Genomic DNA, 17,902 nt, shown 5'->3' with positions numbered 1-17,902 from the left:
TAGCATAGGTCGAGTTTCCTTAACCATACCGGATCTCTAACAGGTCTTTTCTAACTAAAGTTGTAACCTAACCAACACTTTAAGGCCATTTTATGTCTCGCAAAGCTAAAATTTGTTTTGAAACATGCTTGAATTTGGGTTGTTTTCATTGTATCCAGAATGCCTTGCAGATGGGTGGGGCATGCTAAACATTACGGGCCCTATTGGTGAAACTTCCCGGAGCCTCGCCCATCCGAGCTCCTTCTGGCGGCCAACCCCGCCCGCCTTGCTGCAGACCGCTCGCCGAGCGCTTTGTGCTGCTCCGTGTGCTCCGAGCGGACTTCAGGTCTGTCTCCCTCCTGCCGCCCCTCTCTCCTCGCCGCGTTTCTCCTCCCCTCCGCTCCTCGGCCCCAAGCCTCCTACTCCATCGTCCGTCGCAACTCTCCCCAGCTCCCCATTCAGTCCTTCTCGTCTCCCTCCCTCCGGTCCCTTTGGCGCTTCCGCCCCCATCTGGGCTGACGTGGGCTCCTTGGCTGGGGCTGGGGTCATTCTTGGCTCCGAGTGCGTCTTATTTTTATTAACGCGCTCTGCGGAGTCTGAATCCACGGGTTTCCGTGGGCGACTCGCGCGGATCCTCCCGAAGCCCCGGTATAGCGTGGGCTGAGCGGGGACCGGAGTAGCCCAGGACTCTGGTTTCGGGTGGCCGAGCCCGGGGCCTGGGCGCATTCCGAAGGTGGGAGGCGCAGCTCCCAGCTGGGGCGGGGGAGGTGCGGGACCCGGGGCGGGGTGGGGAGAAGCTACCGCAGGCTGGACGGGGGACGCGCGTTTTGCAGACAATAGTATCGCGCGGCCCGTCCACCTCCCCGCTGCTGTGATGACCAAGTAAGATGCTGCTGTGAGAGCGCGAATTCTTGCAAGGGTTCCGAAGGGTGCACACTTCCCCGCGGACCCCCGCGTCTTGCCTCTCCAGCCCCAATCTGGAAATTTTTAAATTTTCAAGGTCAAAGTATATGACGTTCTGAATCTATGAAGTACCTTACTGCTGGCACAAATGTCTGTATAACCCATGTCCCCAGCTTCCCAAGATCCAGAATCAGGAATCATAAGTAGACACGGTATGAAAACCAAGGTGGTGGTTTCTTTTAGTATTTGGAATTGGTGGTAGGTTTTTATGGAGTGAGGGAAAACGCAGTCATTAAAAAAAAAAAAGCGAAAACCCCCACCAAAACCCGATTTCCTGTGCCAAAATCCTGAATATTCATTTAGCCCGTGAGCGCCGAATTGAAGACAGGACACAAGACTGCTCGTTTAGGAGGAGCTGCGCATTTGTTTTTTGTTTGGTTTTGTTTTTGTTTGGTTTTGGTTTTTTCCAGAAAGCCTGAAAGGCCATCATGGCAGCGAAGCCCAAACTCCACTACCCTAATGGAAGAGGCCGGATGGAATCCGTAAGATGGGTTTTAGCTGCCGCCGGAGTCGAGGTACCCTATATGGTGTTTCTTCACAGATTTGTCGTACAACTTTGAGACTTTTGAGGAAAACATCAATGGCGGAGTCCTGTTCTCACTCTCTTCCCCCCAACACAGACAGGCTTGGTTGAGTCAGAAGACGCCCTTCTTGCCAGGGTTATTTTTCTTTAAAAATGGAATGTGGTCGATGGAATTTTATTTTACTTTAGACTTTTACCTAATCATTAGCTTCTGATCTGCCACCAGTAAGAATTTATTAATAAGGAGGAAAGGAATGAACCTGAAATTTGCCAGTGATGACTTTTGTTAATTAACACAATCTGTAGGTAAATTTTCTCTTCACTTAAATGGCTTCTAACCGGTAGCCTTCTTGTCTGTCTGCCTCTGGTGTAGGCTTTGACCCACAGTGTTTTTAATCTTTCTTTTTGTTCTCTTAGCTTCTTATTTATGGAAATGTTCCAGTTGGTACAGAGGTTGAGAAAACATTGCCACACATTTTCCCTCATCCAGTTTCAATAGTCATTTGCTTTAAAACGCTGCTCTGCTCTCCTCCATCTCCTCCATTTGATTTTGTGGGAATATTTTAAAGCAAAATCCAAGCATCATATCCTTTCATCTGTGATGAATGTTTCAGTTTTTATCTGTAAAAGATGAGGATTTTAAAATGCAACCACAATACCGCAATCACACCCAACAAAATTAACAATTCCTTATTAATATCTGAAGAGTCTGATTGTCTCAAACAGGTCTTTTTATAGTAAGTTTATTCCAGCCTGGATCTAAATCACGCCCACACATTGCATTTGGTTATGTTTCTTTCAGTATTTTTAAAATCTGTAACAGTTTCCTCTGCATTTTTAAAAAATAAACTTTATGTATATTTGGGAATAATTTTAAATATATAGTGAAGTTGTAAAGACAGTGCATGTAATGGCGACTGAGTCTTCCCTAATGATATCATCTTAGGTAATCATGTCAAAACTAAGAAATTGACATTGGTGCCAACTACGCTGCAGACTATTTGAATTTAATGAGTTTTTCCAATCATGTTCTTTACTGTTGTTGGATCCAGCATTATGCTCAGTCACTATGTTTCCTTAAGTCTCTCTCAATATCACATTTCCTCAGTCTTTCTTTTATTTCATGATGTTGACAGTTTTGAAAACTACTGATCAGAATTTTTATAGAACTCCCTGGTTTGGGTTTGTTTGTTTTCTCATGATTGTACTGGGGTTTGGGACTTGGGGGAAGACTAGCACAGAAGTCAAGTGCCCTTCTCATTGCATCATATTAGGAGTGATATTAACATGAGTTATCCCTGGTGCTGTTAACCTTGGTCACTTGGCTAAGGTCATGTCTGCCAGGTTTCTTCATTGTAAAGGGATTATTTTCCCCTTTATTATTTCCAAACAAGTCATTAAGTTCAACTCACACTCAAAAGGACAGGCATTAAACCCCACCTCCTGGAGGGGGAGGCATCTGCATTTAGAATTCTTACATAAGAGAGATTTTTTTTTCTTCTCCATTTACCTAGTCAAGCATTTCTTTATATCAGTACGGATGTAAGTATATAGCATTTATTTTATGCTTCGTGTTATAATCCAATATTGTTTTCTTGCCCAAATCATCCCATTTTGGCCATTTGCTGTTTTGGGTTGGCTCCACGGCTCCCGCTCCCTTTCTTTTCTTACTCTTCAGCTCTCTTTTACGTTTCTGGCACTTCAGGACACTCCAGGCTCTTCTTGTGTCATCCTTGCCCTGGCCCTAGAATCTGGTATTTCTCCAAGGAATCCTGGTCCCTTTTGCCGGCAAGTGGTTTTAGCAACCAAGAGCTGAGCGCCAAGTGTCTGTATTTGTTTTCATGCCATTTCTTTGTGGAAGAAACTGTCCTATAGAATTTCCCCCATTCTGGATTTGGCTGCCTTATATTCTTCTCTTCCTGTATCTCCTGTTAACTGCTAGTTGAACCCAGAGCTGTCATCATGTCTCACTTTTTCTCTCTAAACCTTTTTTTTTCCTTTTTTTTGCCTGCCAGACTCCATCATAGGGATACTGTAAACATGTGTTTATTACACAGCATCAAGGGATGCCTGATGTCTGTCTCCCTTTCAGAAGAGCTGGGCTTGATCACCATGTTCCAGAGATGTCAGCCTTGTCCACACATTGCAAAATTTCCTCCATTACCTCCTCAACTAGTGGTTTTAGCATCTATTTTTCATCACCATTGTTAAGGATTACAAAATGGTGATTTTTCTGTTTCTATGAGTGTATCTGAATTTATTAACTGTGTTTCTCCTACAAAGAGTAATTTTTTAAAAAGATTTTATTTATTTATTTGACAGAGATCACAAGCAGGCAGAGAGGCAGGCAGAGAGAGAGGAGGAAGCAGGCTCCCTGCCGAGCAGAGAGCCTGATATGGGGCTCCATCCCAGGCCCCTGGGATCATGACCTGAGCTGAAGGCAGAGGCTTTAACCACTGAGCCACCCAGGTGCCCCACAAAGAGTAATTATTTTTTAAAAGATTTTATTTATTTTACAGACCGAGATCACAAGTAGACAGAGAGGCAGGCAGAGAGAGAGGAGGAAGCAGGCCCCTTGCTGAACAGAGAGCCCAATGTGGGACTTGATCCCAGGACCCCATATCATGATTCCAGCAGAAGGCAGAGGCTTTAACCCACTGAGCCTCCCAGGTGCCCCCAAAGAGTAATTTTTAATTCCTTGAAGTACAGTTCATATGGGAAAGATCAGGTAAATGCTTGATGTAGTCTCTTCATCAATTTTCAGAATACTTGGTCATTACCCTAGCAACCTCCAAAGATGGCAAATGAGGGTTGTTGGGTTTGAGGCTTTGTGTTTTGATTGGTTGGTTTGGGTTTTGATTTCTTTGTTATTTTTTTTTTTTAAGGATTTTACTTATTTATTTATTTGTCAGAGCAAGAGAGAGAGCACAAGAAGGCAGAGTGGCAGGCAGAGAAAGAGAGAGAAGCAGTCTGCCCACTGAGCAGGGAGCCCAGCGTGGGGCTTGATCCCAGGATCCTGGGATCATGACCTGAGCAGAAGGCAGCGGTTAATCAACTGAGCCACGCAGGCATCCTTTTGTGTATCATTCTAACTCACTGTACAGTGTGTTATAATCTGCTAAGTTAGTTAATACCATTTTTATGTACGAATTCTGACTTCTGACTTTTCTTGGTAAGTCTGAAGAGCTGATGGTACTAGGTCCTCGTTTTCAGAGGGCAGTAATTGCTAAATCTGAGTAAGGAAGGACTACCACTATAGATGGACCTTTCTAGTTGATCACGCTCCCCATCATTTCCCTGTTGTCTCAGGATAGATTTTCTAGTTGTGTTAAGGGGTGAGTGAAAAAATTATTGGTGTTCCATGTCCTGAACCTGGTTGGCTTATTGATGTCACCTGTCTTTCCCCTGTGTGTTTCTGAGTTTGAAGTTCTGGCTTATTTAAGAGGTTTGCAATGGGTGTCTTACTTGTGTGTTTAATATAATCCTTTGCCAAACCCTCTCCTTCCAACCTTCCTACTCCCCTATTTCTCCTACTCCCCTGTGTATATGTCAAGATTCTTGGTGACAGCAGTAGAAAAACCAACCCTAAGTAAGTTAAAAAACAACAACAACAACAAAAAACAAAACATGGGTCCCATGACCAGTCACAGCGGACAGACAGGTGAGATAGAGTATTGGCCCAGCAGGTCCCAAGCCCACCCTTCCGACCCGTGTGGAGGGAACTAGATTAGGCTCCCTTACTAGGGGCCGGCCACATGGTTTATAGAAGCCATTCCCCAAAGATAGTACTGGTGACGAGACCTCCATCCAAAAAGCACATGTTTAGTTAAGCACACAGATCTGAACAGTTGTGGAGGACGTGCTGGCAGCCCACTGGGTAAGTTCATGGTTCCCAATGTCGCAGCGCTGGGTTGAGCCTGTCATGTAAAGCACACACATCTGAGTCACTCGGTAACCAAAACCTGCTGAAAGGCAGCCCACCTGATTCGGACACTTGGCATCCTCACTCTCAGTCAGTGGCTTTGGGTCCGCAGATGTTGGTCTCTGCTCCCTGCCAAGTGTTGCTTCATTGCTGCTTGGGGCTTAAATTACCTGAAGACCCCCCCCAGAAACCCAGTCCAATCCCCCTAGGTAAGAGGGAGAGTAACACATATAAAAGAAGACTCAAGTGCTACAAACTCCTCATTCAGGGCTTCTGGGCCCTTCATGTAAAACTGACAGTGTGGATAAGGGAGTGGTAAGCAGGAGAGCAGGTCTGCAGAATATCCCACTGGGAAGGGTACCCTGGTTAGGGAGCAAAGGCCACTGATAGTGTAGATAGAAATCAAGACACAGTGTCTGTCCTTGAAGCCTCGCACAATACTGGAGTCACCAAGCTCCCTCCAAGGTCTGCCTTGTGATTTTTTTCTTCCCTCTCCCACCGTCTCCTCTACCTGCACTTCCGTGCTGGCTTCTTACTGAACCCATTTTATAAAGCTGGGGACGGAGTGTCCCTGGTGAGAGATCACACACATCTTGCATGATGTTCCCAAGAAGTCAGAAGCCAGAATCAGAACCCTTGAGAAAGATTGGCTTTAAGAAATGTGCGTTTCTAGCCTCAACTGTGAATCTCCAAAGAGTGGTCTTGAGTTCTCACACACACGCACATACACAGATGCATATGCGTCAACGTACACACACATGCACACACACATTTTCCTATATGCTTTAAATGATCGTGGTTATAAAAGTTTGCAAGGTGTAGTATGGTGGGAGTACTACCTGCACTACGTCTGGCTTTGCACCAGCAAAAAAAAATGGCCTGAACATTTTTTTTTTTTAAAGATTTTATTATTTATTGGAGAGGAAGAGGGAGAAGCAGGCCCTCCACGGAGCAGGGAGCCCAATGAGGGATTCAATACCAGGACCCCAAAATCATGACCCAAGCGGAAGGCAGGTACCCTGGTGCCCTGCCCTGAACATTCTTGCCCAGAGGTTGCTGCTCAGGGGGCACCAGGTGGTGTTCCCGCCAGACCCCTCTCACACCACAAGGATCCCGGCGAGTAGCAGAAGCCATACCTATCCCCATCATCTGGGTTCAACTCCCCCATCAGGTGGTTGAGCCAGAAGAGGGGAGGATTGCCGATTTGTGCTCATCAGCTCTGCCCCTCCCTAGGACGATTCGAGGGAGAAACACGGGGACAGACATGGGTGGGGAGTTGTCAGGGGACTTGGTGAGAGGAGGTCTCCCCTTCCGGACATGAAGCACATTACTGCATTAAAGCACTTTTTTTTTTTAAATGTCCAAGAAGAGGAACATGCTTCCACCATTTCTTTTCCCCCCAGCTTTTTAATTTGAAAACTCTCAAACCTACAGAAAAGTTGTAATAGGATAATGGACACCTTTGAACTCAGTGCACTAATTGTTAACATTTTGCTACATTTCCTTTCTCCCCGTGCCCCACCCCTGCCCCTGCCTTGCTTTTTTTTTCTTTTTTTTAATCAACCATGTGAAGGAAGTTCTAGACATCAACATGTATTTTCCTCCTAAGGAAAAGTAATTGTGCTAATAACCACAGTATCATTGTCACAACTAATAAAACTAATACTAATTTTATTAGTATTGATCCATATGATCCATATTGAAAAGTTCCATACTGTCCCCCAGATGTCTATATTCCTGTTATTTGTGTAGCAGGTTTTCTTTTTTAAATTTTATTTATTTGACAGAGATCACAAGTAGGCAGAGAGGCAGGCAGAGAGAGAGGAGGAAGCAGGCTCCCCACTAAGCAGAGAGCCCAATGTGGGGCTCGATCTCAGAACCCTGGGATCATGACCCGAGCTGAAAGCAGAGGCTTTAATCCACTGAGCCACCCAGGTGCTCCTCTGTGTAGCAGTTTTTTTTTTTTTTTTTTTTTTTTTTTTTTTTTTTTAAAGAGGAATAATAGTAATATCTTCCTAATAGGGCTGTTTTTTTTTTTTTTTTTTTAAAGATTTTATTTATTTATTTATTTGACAGAAATCACAAGTAGATGGAGAGGCAGGCAGAGAGAGAGAGAGGGAAGCAGGCTCCCTGCTGAGCAGAGAGCCCGATGCGGGACTCGATCCCAGGACCCTGAGATCATGACCTGAGCCGAAGGCAGCGGCTTAACCCACTGAGCCACCCAGGCGCCCCTGTGTAGCAGTTTTAACTGCCACTCCCCTTCCCTGCCCCCAATATGCAGGACCTAATCAGGATTCAGGTGTTTGGTTATTTTGTCTCTTAAGTCTGTTTTCATCTAGAATAGTATCTACTTTTTATCCATTTTTTCCTCCCATACCCTTGTCTTAGAAGAAGTGTGTAAAGAAGAAAGTGACTCTTTTGTATGAACTTGGAAACCAAATTCCATAAAGAAGAATTATCTGAGGAAGGGTGCCTGGCTAAAGTTGAAATCTCTTTTATTTTATTTATTTTGGTTTTTTTTTTTTTTAGAGAGAGACACAGCGAGAGAGGGAACATAAGCAAGGGGAGTGGGAGAGGGAGAAGCAGGCTTCTCACTGAGCAGGGAACCAGATGTTGGGGCTCGATCCCAGGACCCCGGGATCAGGACCTGAACCGAAGACAGACGCTTAGCAACTGACCCCCCTGAAATCTCTTTTAAATAAAGATTTGTCCTTGGATGATGGAGCTCAAATTTTCACTCAAGAAGTGAATGGAAGTCTAGAAAAGGAGAGCCATAAGTGGTGAGGAGGTCAGGGAATGGCAAAGGCAAATCCCTCAAACCTGCTATTCTGAAACCTTGCACACCCAGGAGAGGCTTAAACACAAAATAAATTGTTGTTTAAAGATTTTATTTATTTGAGAGAGAGAGCATGAGCAGAGGGGAGACTCAGAGGGAGAGGGAGAAGCAGACTCCCCGCAGAGCAGGGAGGCCAACATGAGGCTCATCCCAGGACCCTAGGATCATGACCCAAGCTGAAGGCAAGTTAGCCTACTGAGCCACCCAGGTGCCCCCAAAACAAGTTTTCTATAGTTTGAAAGAGTCAGCCGTATTTGTTACAGAGTGCCCCACATTCTGCACATGCCTGATTTTCACTTTGCATTTAGATCTGGGTCACAGTGTTAACCGTGCCCTTCTCATTGGGTCACAGCAGGAAGCACACAACATATCCGTGTCCCCCAATGGGGAGCTAAGTTTGATCACTTGGTTAGATAGATGGTGAGATCTCCAGATCCTTCCACCACAAAGCTACATTTTTCCTTTCTCATAATTAGCTTGCAGGATGAGACTTCAAGGTTGTTTGAACATTCTCCACCTTTATAACTCAGTGATTTCGGCATCCTTCTTGATCCTTATCAGAATCAGTTGTAGATTACAGATTGGTGATATCCTTATTTTATCATTGGTTAGCACTAATTCTTCCGTAAAAAAGAACTTTCCCTTCCACCTTTTTGAGTATCATCACGTAAGGACACAGGGATTTTTTGTTGTTACTGGTATGTGTAATGATCCCTAAGTGACATTACTCTTCTGATGCTTGAATTGTCCCAGGCTTGCCTAGGGACTCCTCCTCAAGTAGGGTCCTGCATGCCTTTGCCGTATCTTACCGGTCTTTGAGCTCGTCTTTGCTTTCTAATCTACCAGCAACAACATTTTCTCCAAGGAGCCCTGGTTGCTTTTAGTGGGAAACCAAGATGTGGGTGCTAAGTGTGCTCATTCTCTCTGCTTCTGAGACAGTTTGACTTGATATTTTCAGTCCTGATCCTATAATGACCTATGCCTTCTTGGGGTGGGGGGGCGGGTATCTTTTTTTTTTTTTTTTTTTTAATTTAGTTTGATGAAGAATTCTTAGAAACAAAAGAACAGTTGCAGAAGTTGCAGGATGGTGAGTATGGAAGTGAAACAACTGTTGGTAATACTGATTTTTCCTCCAGGTTTTCTTTTTAAAAGATTTATTTTTAGAGCATGTGCATGTGTGCATGCAAGTGGGGGAGGGGAGGGAGGGAGGGACAGAGAGAGAGGGAGAGAGCGAATCCTAAAGCTGACTCCTTGAGCTGAGCATGATATGATGCCCAGTTTAGGGCTTGACCTCACAACCCTGAGATCAGGACTGAGCCAAAATCAAGAGTTGGACACTCAAGTGACTGCGCCGCCCAGGTGCCCCAATAATGATTTTAAGAACTGATTTTTATGTGGAAGAGCAAAGATGCTGACATGAACACTCAGAGCAATATCCTAAAACCAAAGGAGAGAAAGAACTGAAATTGCCAGCAAATCACTTTTAGTCAGTAATTTCCTGAGAGCTGAAGGGAATGAACCGTTAGGTAAACAGCTCTTCTCCATCCCTTTTTCCTCTTCCTGCCTTCCTCTGACTACTCCCTCCCCTCTTTTTTGCTCTCCTTCATCCCTTCCCTCATTTTCATATTCCATACCTCACTTCTTCCAAATTGTCTGGGGCACTGGTGTTTGCTTGAAGTATACAGCCAGAAGTCCCCATTGATACTGGGCCACCTTTCTGTGGTGCATAGCAGACAGAAATGAATTCAGTGAAAGGCCTCCCTTAAACTCCTGGTCGGCCCCACTCCCGCCATGCGTGCCCAGGCCATGTACCCAGCAACTGTAAGTATCCTCCCTCCCAGTCATCAGCAGGGTGTCTCGGCCCAACTAAAGGCTCCCTAGCGAGGGACCAGTTGCAGTGGCAGCCTTCATATCTAACAGTGGCCTGATGTCACTGGGCATGTGCGGAGTACCCATCTCCCCCAGACCCTCAGGTACCGTCCCAATCCTTGAGCCCCTTGAACACTGGGCTAGATCCTGTATTTGCCTCTCTGCAAATATAAACAGCAAACCTTAATACAGGTTTGTTGGAGAAAGCAATAGGCTGCTGTCGATCACTGACAGTGAACTTAGTTGTACATGGTCTGTGGCTAGGGCGTGCACGAATGCCAGTTGGTGACTTTGGTTTTATGCTCAGATTTTCTAACGCTGTGCCATCAGTAGAACATTCTACAGCAGTGGAAACATCCTGTTCTCAGTTCAGTGTAGTAGTTGCTAGCCACGTGTGTCTACTCAGCGCTTGAAATGTGTCAAACATGCTTAAGGAATGGAATTCTAAATTTTTCAGAATTTTGATTACATGTAGGTTTCACTAGACACGTGCACCTGCTGGCGGCCGTGTTGGCCAAGGCAGCTCTGCAGAAATACCTTCACTGCATTCCCCCCGCCCCTTGCCCCAGTGGGTAAGTATTTCCCCCTGCAGTGAAAAATGAAAAAGGAAGGTTTAGAACAGTGCTGGTTTTCAGGCTTCTTTGAGGGTTCAGTGTGCTCCCCTGAATGAAGTTGAGGTTATCTGGGAATTTTACATGGGTCCCTTTTCATGCGGTTGGGCGTGGTTGGGGGCACGGGGACAGGAAGGAGATCAGTATTAACTCCGGGTCTCCATTCTTAGGTAACCACCTGCTGTTCCAACAAGTGCCAATGGTTGAAATTGATGGGATGAAGTTGGTGCAGACCCGAAGCATCCTTCACTACATAGCAGATAAACACCACCTCTTCGGCAAGGACCTCAAGGAGAGAACCCTGTACAGTGTCCCATCTCAAGTGTCCTTGCTTGTCATTCACTGATACCTTAGCTGATTAGCGGTCTCTACAGCACGACCGTCTCCTTTGTGCCTTGTATCGTTAGTGTAAATGGGGAAGAATCAGTAAAGAGGGTCTGGGTAAAACGAAAGAGAAGAATTGAGTTCAGATGCTGGATCCTCTCTCTGGGGTGTGATTGTTTCAGGTTTCAGCATTTTTCAGTGCTTCGATGCTGCTTTTTACTTTCCTTGCAAATTTTCATCACAAAGCATGAACAGGAAGCTGCTATGCCATTCATTATTCAAGGCCTGGGATACTGTGCCTTGATTATAATTTTGATTATATTTTTAAACGCAAAGCCTGGTCCTAGTACCTCCTGTGTGATCTAGGGCGAAGTGCTGGGTTCCATAGTCCCACCGCGTGTCCCACGCAGCGAACAGATAGCGCATACCTAATGATGTCATCGGAGTCCATGAAATAATGGGTGTAGAGCATTTAGCACACAAAGCAGTCCATAAATGATACCCGTTATTTTTATAAATCTGAAATTCCACCCACACCAAGCATGGGTACTAGAGATAGGGTAGGGGCCCAGGAGAGGGGGAACGTCATGATTCTTTTGCTTACTGATTTGTGACGGATTTTTCTGAATTACAACTAGAATTGACTTTGCATCTTTGCTCTTGGAGGCGGATATAGGTGAATGCTTCTGGGTTGTCAGAATCTTAAAAAAGCACTCTGAATTCTTAGTCGTGGAAGCCGATGAGTTCAAAGAAGGGGAAACTGAGGAAACTTTCATTTTGTTTTGTTTTAAGGATTGACATGTATGTGGAGGGAACACTAGATCTGCTGGAACTGATTATCATGCATCCTTTTCTAAAACCAGATGACCAACAAAAGGAAGTGGTTAACATGGCCCAGAAGGCTATAATTAGATACTTTCCTGTGTTTGAAAAGGTAGGTAGCAGAGAAGCCGTGAGCACAGCCTAATCAGATGACCAAGGGAGGTGACGGTAGCCGTCAGCACAAAGCAGGGATGTTTTGGAGCCCCTCAGATGCTCCTTGGGCCGTATTATTCAAGAAGCCTGGGGAAAATATGGGTTCACCCCATGTGTGCGTTACTGTCCTTATATTCACCATGAGCCCACCCTGTGGGAGATACAGAAGAGCAGAAACTACTTAATTCCTTCCTTCTTTCATCCCACAAACCTTTGTGGAATAGTTGTTGTGTGTCAGATATCCTACCTGATGGTTCGATGTGATGAGAAGACCATTGTTGTTTTGTTTCTCTTCCCTTTGCTCTTTTTGTTTCCTGTTTTGTTATTTTCCTCGTCTTATTAATAATATATCTGCTTTTCTGAGCCTTAGAGTCTTTTTCTCCACGGAGAGGAATGGTTTTCAATGTTTCCGTTAAAAAAAGAAGTATAAAAGTAGGGAATTGGTAGATCTCCTCTGGCCATCTTTATGGAATTACATTTAAGAAAGAGAGGTATTTTCTGCATTTTTCCGTCGCTTGGTGTAATGGTCTCTTGCCCACAGGCACTTGGTGAATGTAAAATATGATAATGTAGAAATGTGGGTGTGATGAGGGAGGAGCAGGTGGCTTGGTGAGGTTGCAGACTAAGGTGGGGCTCCTCCCAACACATCGGCTACAAACTGTTATCCTTTTGACAAATAGTGGAATGGAATCCCAGGCAGCTTGAGGGACACTCCTAAGGTGGGGAGCAGAACTGGACAGGCTTCAGACTATAATTCTGGATTCATGTGCTCTCCCAGTCAGGCTTCAGTAGCTATATTTGACTGGGAGTTTATGGAGAGCCCCTGTCAGACACACAGACACACACACACACATGCACACTCATGGGCATCCATGAGTTCACTGCAAAGAAGATCCTCACTTCTCTAGCACTGTTCCTTTCTTCTCCCCCATTATCATCTATTCCCATGTATCTCTGAACTTACATGCTCTCAAAATGGGCGTCAAGATGAGCTCTGGAAGATAGGGAAAGAAGCCTACTTTTTTAATCGTCATGTCTAGTTAATGACCGAGTCCTGATGTTTACAGAAACACAGAGCTGCCAAGTGACATGAGACTCCTTGAAGGGAACCTGTTGCTCACATCACATCCCCCAGCCTCCTGAATTTGTCACCCGTAATTCATTTCTGTAGGTACATTTATGGAATGGGTGTATCCTTTTGTAGCTCTGGATGCTAAATCCAGAATTAGTATTTTCTTCCCCTTCTCCCCTTCAGTGTTCATTCTGATACGAAGCAGATATATTATGGTAGTTCTGTTTCTATACCCTGTGTGCATTTTCTTTCTATCTGATATAGGGAGCCTCTTAGTTGATATTACTTATAAAATACTCAGATACTGCATTGATTCAACAGTTTCATCAGTTTTGCCATGTAAAGTATTGTAAGCAATGCAAAACATTTGTATCCTGTAGGTTTTAAGAGATCATGGGCAAAGGTTTCTCGTTGGTAACGAGCTGAGCCTTGCAGATGTGATTCTACTACAAACCATTTTGGCTCTAGAAGAGAAAATCCCCAATATCCTGTCTGCATTTCCTCATCTCCAGGTAAATAAAACCATGTTTTAGAACATTGGCCCAAAACTCTTGGGCCTTCCTTCAATGTCTGTTGATTGGTTGGCTGGGATGTGTTTGTACTTTTTTAGATTCTAGTTCGTGAAATGGTTTTTCTGGTCCCCAGATCTTTAGAGCTAAGAGATCACATACCTGTGCAAGGGATTTTAGCTTCGTTTTGTTTCATAACTACACTCTTGAAACAAACTCCATAAACAGTTTGCCAGTGAGGCTTTCCTTAGTGGTAATTGCAGGGATGAGGGATTCCTCCTCTGTCTGTGCTGTATATATACAGACAGGAGGGCTTGAGGGTCAGTACCAAAAACACTCTTATCATCAGGGTGTGGCTCCCAGTCTCAGAAATACTGTACTCTCCAACTGGAAACATTCCAGCCTGAGTTCTGGGAGTTGATCAGTGACATGCAAAGAGTTCCCACCATTCCCCTTCCCAGAAATTCCAAGGAGAGACTTGCATGTGGCTCCGCTTATTTCTCAGTATTATTCTACTAAGATTGATCATAGAACTTCAAAGAAGCAGAGGGCTTTATTTTTTTGTTTTTTGTTTTTTTTTTAAGATTTTATTTATTTATTTGTCAAAGAGTGTGAGCATGTATACACACAAGTGAGGGGAATGGCAGGTAGAGGAAGAAGTAGGCTCCTTGCTGAGGAGGGCACTGTAGTCATTGACTATATTCCCTGTGCTGTACATTTCATTCTTAGGATTTATTCATCCCATAATTGGAAGCATATACCTCCCACTCCACCCATTTTGCCCATCCCCCTACTCCTATCTGGCAACCATCAGTTTGTTCTCCGTATTTATGTGTCTGTTTGTTTGTTTTGTTTTTTAAATTTCACATATAAATGAAATCATGATACTTGTCTTCCTCTGACTTATTTCCCTGAGTATCATACCTCTGCGTGCATCCATGTTGTCACAAATGGCAAAATTTCATTCTTTTTTATGGTCGAGTAATGTTCCTGTGTGTGCGTGTGTGTGTGTGTGTGTGTGTGTGTGTGTGTACCACATCTTCCTTATCCATCTGTCTGTGGTTGGACACTTAGGTTGCTTCCATAATTTGGCTATTATAAATTAGACCACAATAAACATAGGAGTGCATATATCTTTTCAAATTAGTGTTTTCATTTTCTTTGGGTAAATACCCAGTGATAGAATTACTAGATTGTATATTTCTATTTTTAATTTTTTGGGGAACTTCCATACCGTTTTCCATAGTGACTACACCTAAATACAGTTTTTTTTTTTTTTTATTTCTTATTTTTCTAAATACAGTTTTAATTAAAGGACTTCAGAATCTAATGCCAGGTCTGAATTGAATTAAAGGGTCATTCATTCCTGCATTTAATCATTGATTAAAGAGTATTAAAGGGTAGTTTAAAAAGTCGGAATTCACAAAAATTTTATTAGACATGACAAATAATGAACCTTGGGTAATTCTTATGATAAATCCTATAGAAAAAGCTTCTAAATATTGGTACAGTATTGGTAACAGAGAAATTTGTCATTTAAATAGTTTTGACATAATTATTAGCTTTTGTCAGTATTAGCAATATATATATGTATGTTTGTGTATCTTTGCATGTTTAAGGCTGTGCTTTGTACATTATAGACATTTAATAAATAGTAGTTTTTTGAATAAATGACTTCTTTGAAAAATTTAACTAGAATAATTATATTTGATGGATATACACTTCTTCCTATGGTTGAAAAATATTGCTAGATCAAACAGACTTCTGTCTCAATTTCTGAGAATTGGTAAGGTTTGACACTGAATGGACAATGTGATTTCCCTCAGTATGGTTTACGTAAACATCTGGTATCGGGTGTCTGGTGTCTGGTGTCTGAACCCTAAGCCATTAAAAAATGCAACTGGCTATCTCCCACACATAGCCAGAAAGAGGATTCATTTGCTAATAGGGGTAAAAAAGTACAAGGAAGCTGAATTTTAAAAAAGAAAGTGAAGTGTGCTATATGATGACCTTTTGAAGTACTTTAATTTATATGGCTTGTGCATTTTCTCTGAGTAGATCAATATATTTAAGGTAGTGATTTTTCCTTCCTTTTTCCTCTTAAGCATCTTAATCCTAATCTAAGCATCTTTAAAAATTATTTTTAATCTCTGAAAAAAATTCACATGTTGGTCTGAACGTGAGGTTTGCGTACCTAAAGCCTGGTCTAGATCCCAGCCATTGTGGACCGAAATTGTCAACAGTCCACACCAAGAGATCAGATCCCAAGCAGATGCTGGATTACATTTCCGGTTGGGTTCCTGTAACAAATACTTCTCGAACAGGTTTTTTCATGGACCATTTTACACAACCGTATTTTTACAGTTACCTTTGCTTTCACATTACCTTTGCTGTTAACCTCGAACTGTTGTGTTTTCCTTTTACAGGAGTTCACAGTGAAAATAAGTAATATCCCTACAATTAAGAAGTTTCTGGAACCTGGCAGCAAGAAGAAGCCTCCTCCCGATGACATCTACGTGAGAACCGTCTACAACATCTTTATGCCATAAAACATCACGTACATCTGTGAGTGAGAGCTAGCGCCTAGAGATTTCTGTGTCCACAGTAGAATCTTAATTGATGCCCTGATCCCAGCTCTGTCATGGTGCTATGTATAACCTTTCCTTAGTTGGGTCTTTCATGCCGAGATCTTTTCTAGAAACATTCATTGACCTTTGTTTTGTCCGGTGAATAATTGTTAACACCACTTTTTCCTGAAAGCCTTTTCGGAGAGGCTGGCATTTCACTTAGATCTGATGTGGTGACTCATTTCCTGACAACTAGGCTGGGCAGGACCTTGTGTTCTCCCTTGAGCTTCTTTCCCCCTTCTTCTTATCCCTTTCTAAAAGCCCTCCAGTCTCTTCCTGATTTTTGGTGTTTAATGACAACAGAATATCTAGTGAATAATTCTTCTCAGCTATAATAAATCTGTGGTAGTAATGAAGGCAGTCAATATTAGCCAAAATAAAGAATTTACAAATCACTGCCCTGTTGCCAGAATTTTTTTTTTATTAATTTTTTGGTAATCTGTAACATATTCCCATGGTTCAGAAGTCAAGAGGGCATAAGAGGGTGTAGAGTTGGAAGTGGTCTTTTCGGCCCTGCCCCCCAGCTGCACGGTTCTGCTCCCCACAGAACATAGTTATTGTTTGTTTATCCCTCCAGTTGTATTTGATGCACGCATAAGAAAATTATATATTACTTTTTTTAAAAAAGATTTTTATTTATTTATTTGGTAGAGAGAGAGAGACAGGGAGAGAGAGAATACAAGCAGGGGAAGCAGGAGAGGGAGAAGCAGGCTTCCCACTGAGCGGGGAGACCAATGTGGGACTTGATGCCAGGACCCTGGGATCATGACCTGAGCCAAAGGCAGCTGCTTAACAACTGAGTCACCCAGGCGCCCCTGTATATATATTACTTATATCTTCTTACTACCTAAATGGCTATTTATAGGCTGCTAATTTTTTTCCATTTCAGAACTAAAAGTACAGTTTCTTAATATTGCTTTGAACATGTATTGATTTAGGTCTTAAATATTAATTGAGCACTTCCTATGTGCCAAGTAGGGTGCCAGGAGGCAGAACCCTAGAACAGAGCCCCTGCTCTAGAACAGTTTAGCACACAGTAGGTGAGAGAGATGTGTACCCAGCCAGAGTAATTTTGGAAAAGGAAGAATTGCTGCTTTTCGCATCTCTGGTATTTCAGGAAAATAAAAAAGCCGAGGAGAAGCCAGTGTTTGATGAGAGTCTCAGAGAGGGCACACTCATTCCTCCCTGCAGGAGGGATTTTTGGCCAGAGGTGAAAAGACAACACCAGTCGTGAAGCGCTCATTGATGCCTGTCACGATCAATGCAAATATCTCAGCATTTTATTCGAGAAAAAGCAAGGGCAGGCATCCAGGTGGTTGTTTGTGTTCCCACGTTCACAGTGGGGGCTTCTGTCATCACCATGGTACTTAAAATTGTGGGACAAGCCATGACTGAGGGCAGGTGCAGTGCCAAGCAAGCCTGAGGAGCTGTGATGGCCCAGGCTGCTGCTTCGGAGGGAGAGGACCAGGCTCCCGCCAGGCTCCTGAGAGCCCAAGCCAAAAAGAAGAAAATGGGAGCGTGCATAGTATGGGATTACCCTGTCCAAAGATAGTCTGGCCTTCACTTCTGGGAATTCATCTCTAAGCCCTTGGACTGTCCTGCCTGATGGGAGCGCCCTTTTGCCTTGAGGCTTTGAGTCAGCCGGATAATAACCTACGATTTAGGGCGAGGGCTTTGAGCTGCACCACAAAG

General features: G+C 43.6%; 1 protein-coding gene across 2 annotated transcripts; it reads left to right on the top strand.

The window, feature by feature from the left end:
- The first annotated feature begins 239 nt into the window (after positions 1–239).
- LOC122909151 (glutathione S-transferase A4) lies at positions 240–16,605 on the top strand. 2 transcript variants are annotated; one of them, XM_044252904.1, is made up of 7 exons: positions 240–325; positions 1,353–1,457; positions 9,259–9,310; positions 10,874–11,006; positions 11,820–11,961; positions 13,455–13,586; positions 16,010–16,605. In XM_044252904.1, exons 2-7 carry the CDS (start codon positions 1,371–1,373, stop codon positions 16,130–16,132), a joined length of 669 nt encoding a protein of 222 aa, XP_044108839.1. In that variant the 5' UTR covers positions 240–325; positions 1,353–1,370; the 3' UTR covers positions 16,133–16,605. The 2 variants fall into 2 exon arrangements, with proteins under 2 accessions (XP_044108839.1, XP_044108830.1); XM_044252895.1 differs by lacking the exon at positions 240–325 and having other exon boundaries at positions 928–1,457.
- The last annotated feature ends 1,297 nt before the right edge of the window (positions 16,606–17,902 follow it).

The sequence above is a fragment of the Neovison vison genome, chromosome 1 (genome assembly GCF_020171115.1).
Source record: "Neovison vison isolate M4711 chromosome 1, ASM_NN_V1, whole genome shotgun sequence".
Classification (NCBI taxonomy): domain Eukaryota; kingdom Metazoa; phylum Chordata; class Mammalia; order Carnivora; family Mustelidae; genus Neogale; species Neogale vison.
This window is presented reverse-complemented; position numbering and strand designations above follow the sequence as displayed.

Excerpts from the sequence above, each read along its gene's own strand:
- LOC122909151 (XM_044252904.1), top strand. The coding sequence starts at position 1,371 with ATGGCAGCGAAGCCCAAACTCCACTACCCTAATGGAAGAGGCCGGATG. Across the intron at positions 1,458-9,258 it reads TAGCTGCCGCCGGAGTCGAG|TTTGATGAAGAATTCTTAGA; the intron begins GTACCCTATATG and ends TTTTTAATTTAG. Across the intron at positions 11,007-11,819 it reads GACCTCAAGGAGAGAACCCT|GATTGACATGTATGTGGAGG; the intron begins GTACAGTGTCCC and ends TTTTGTTTTAAG.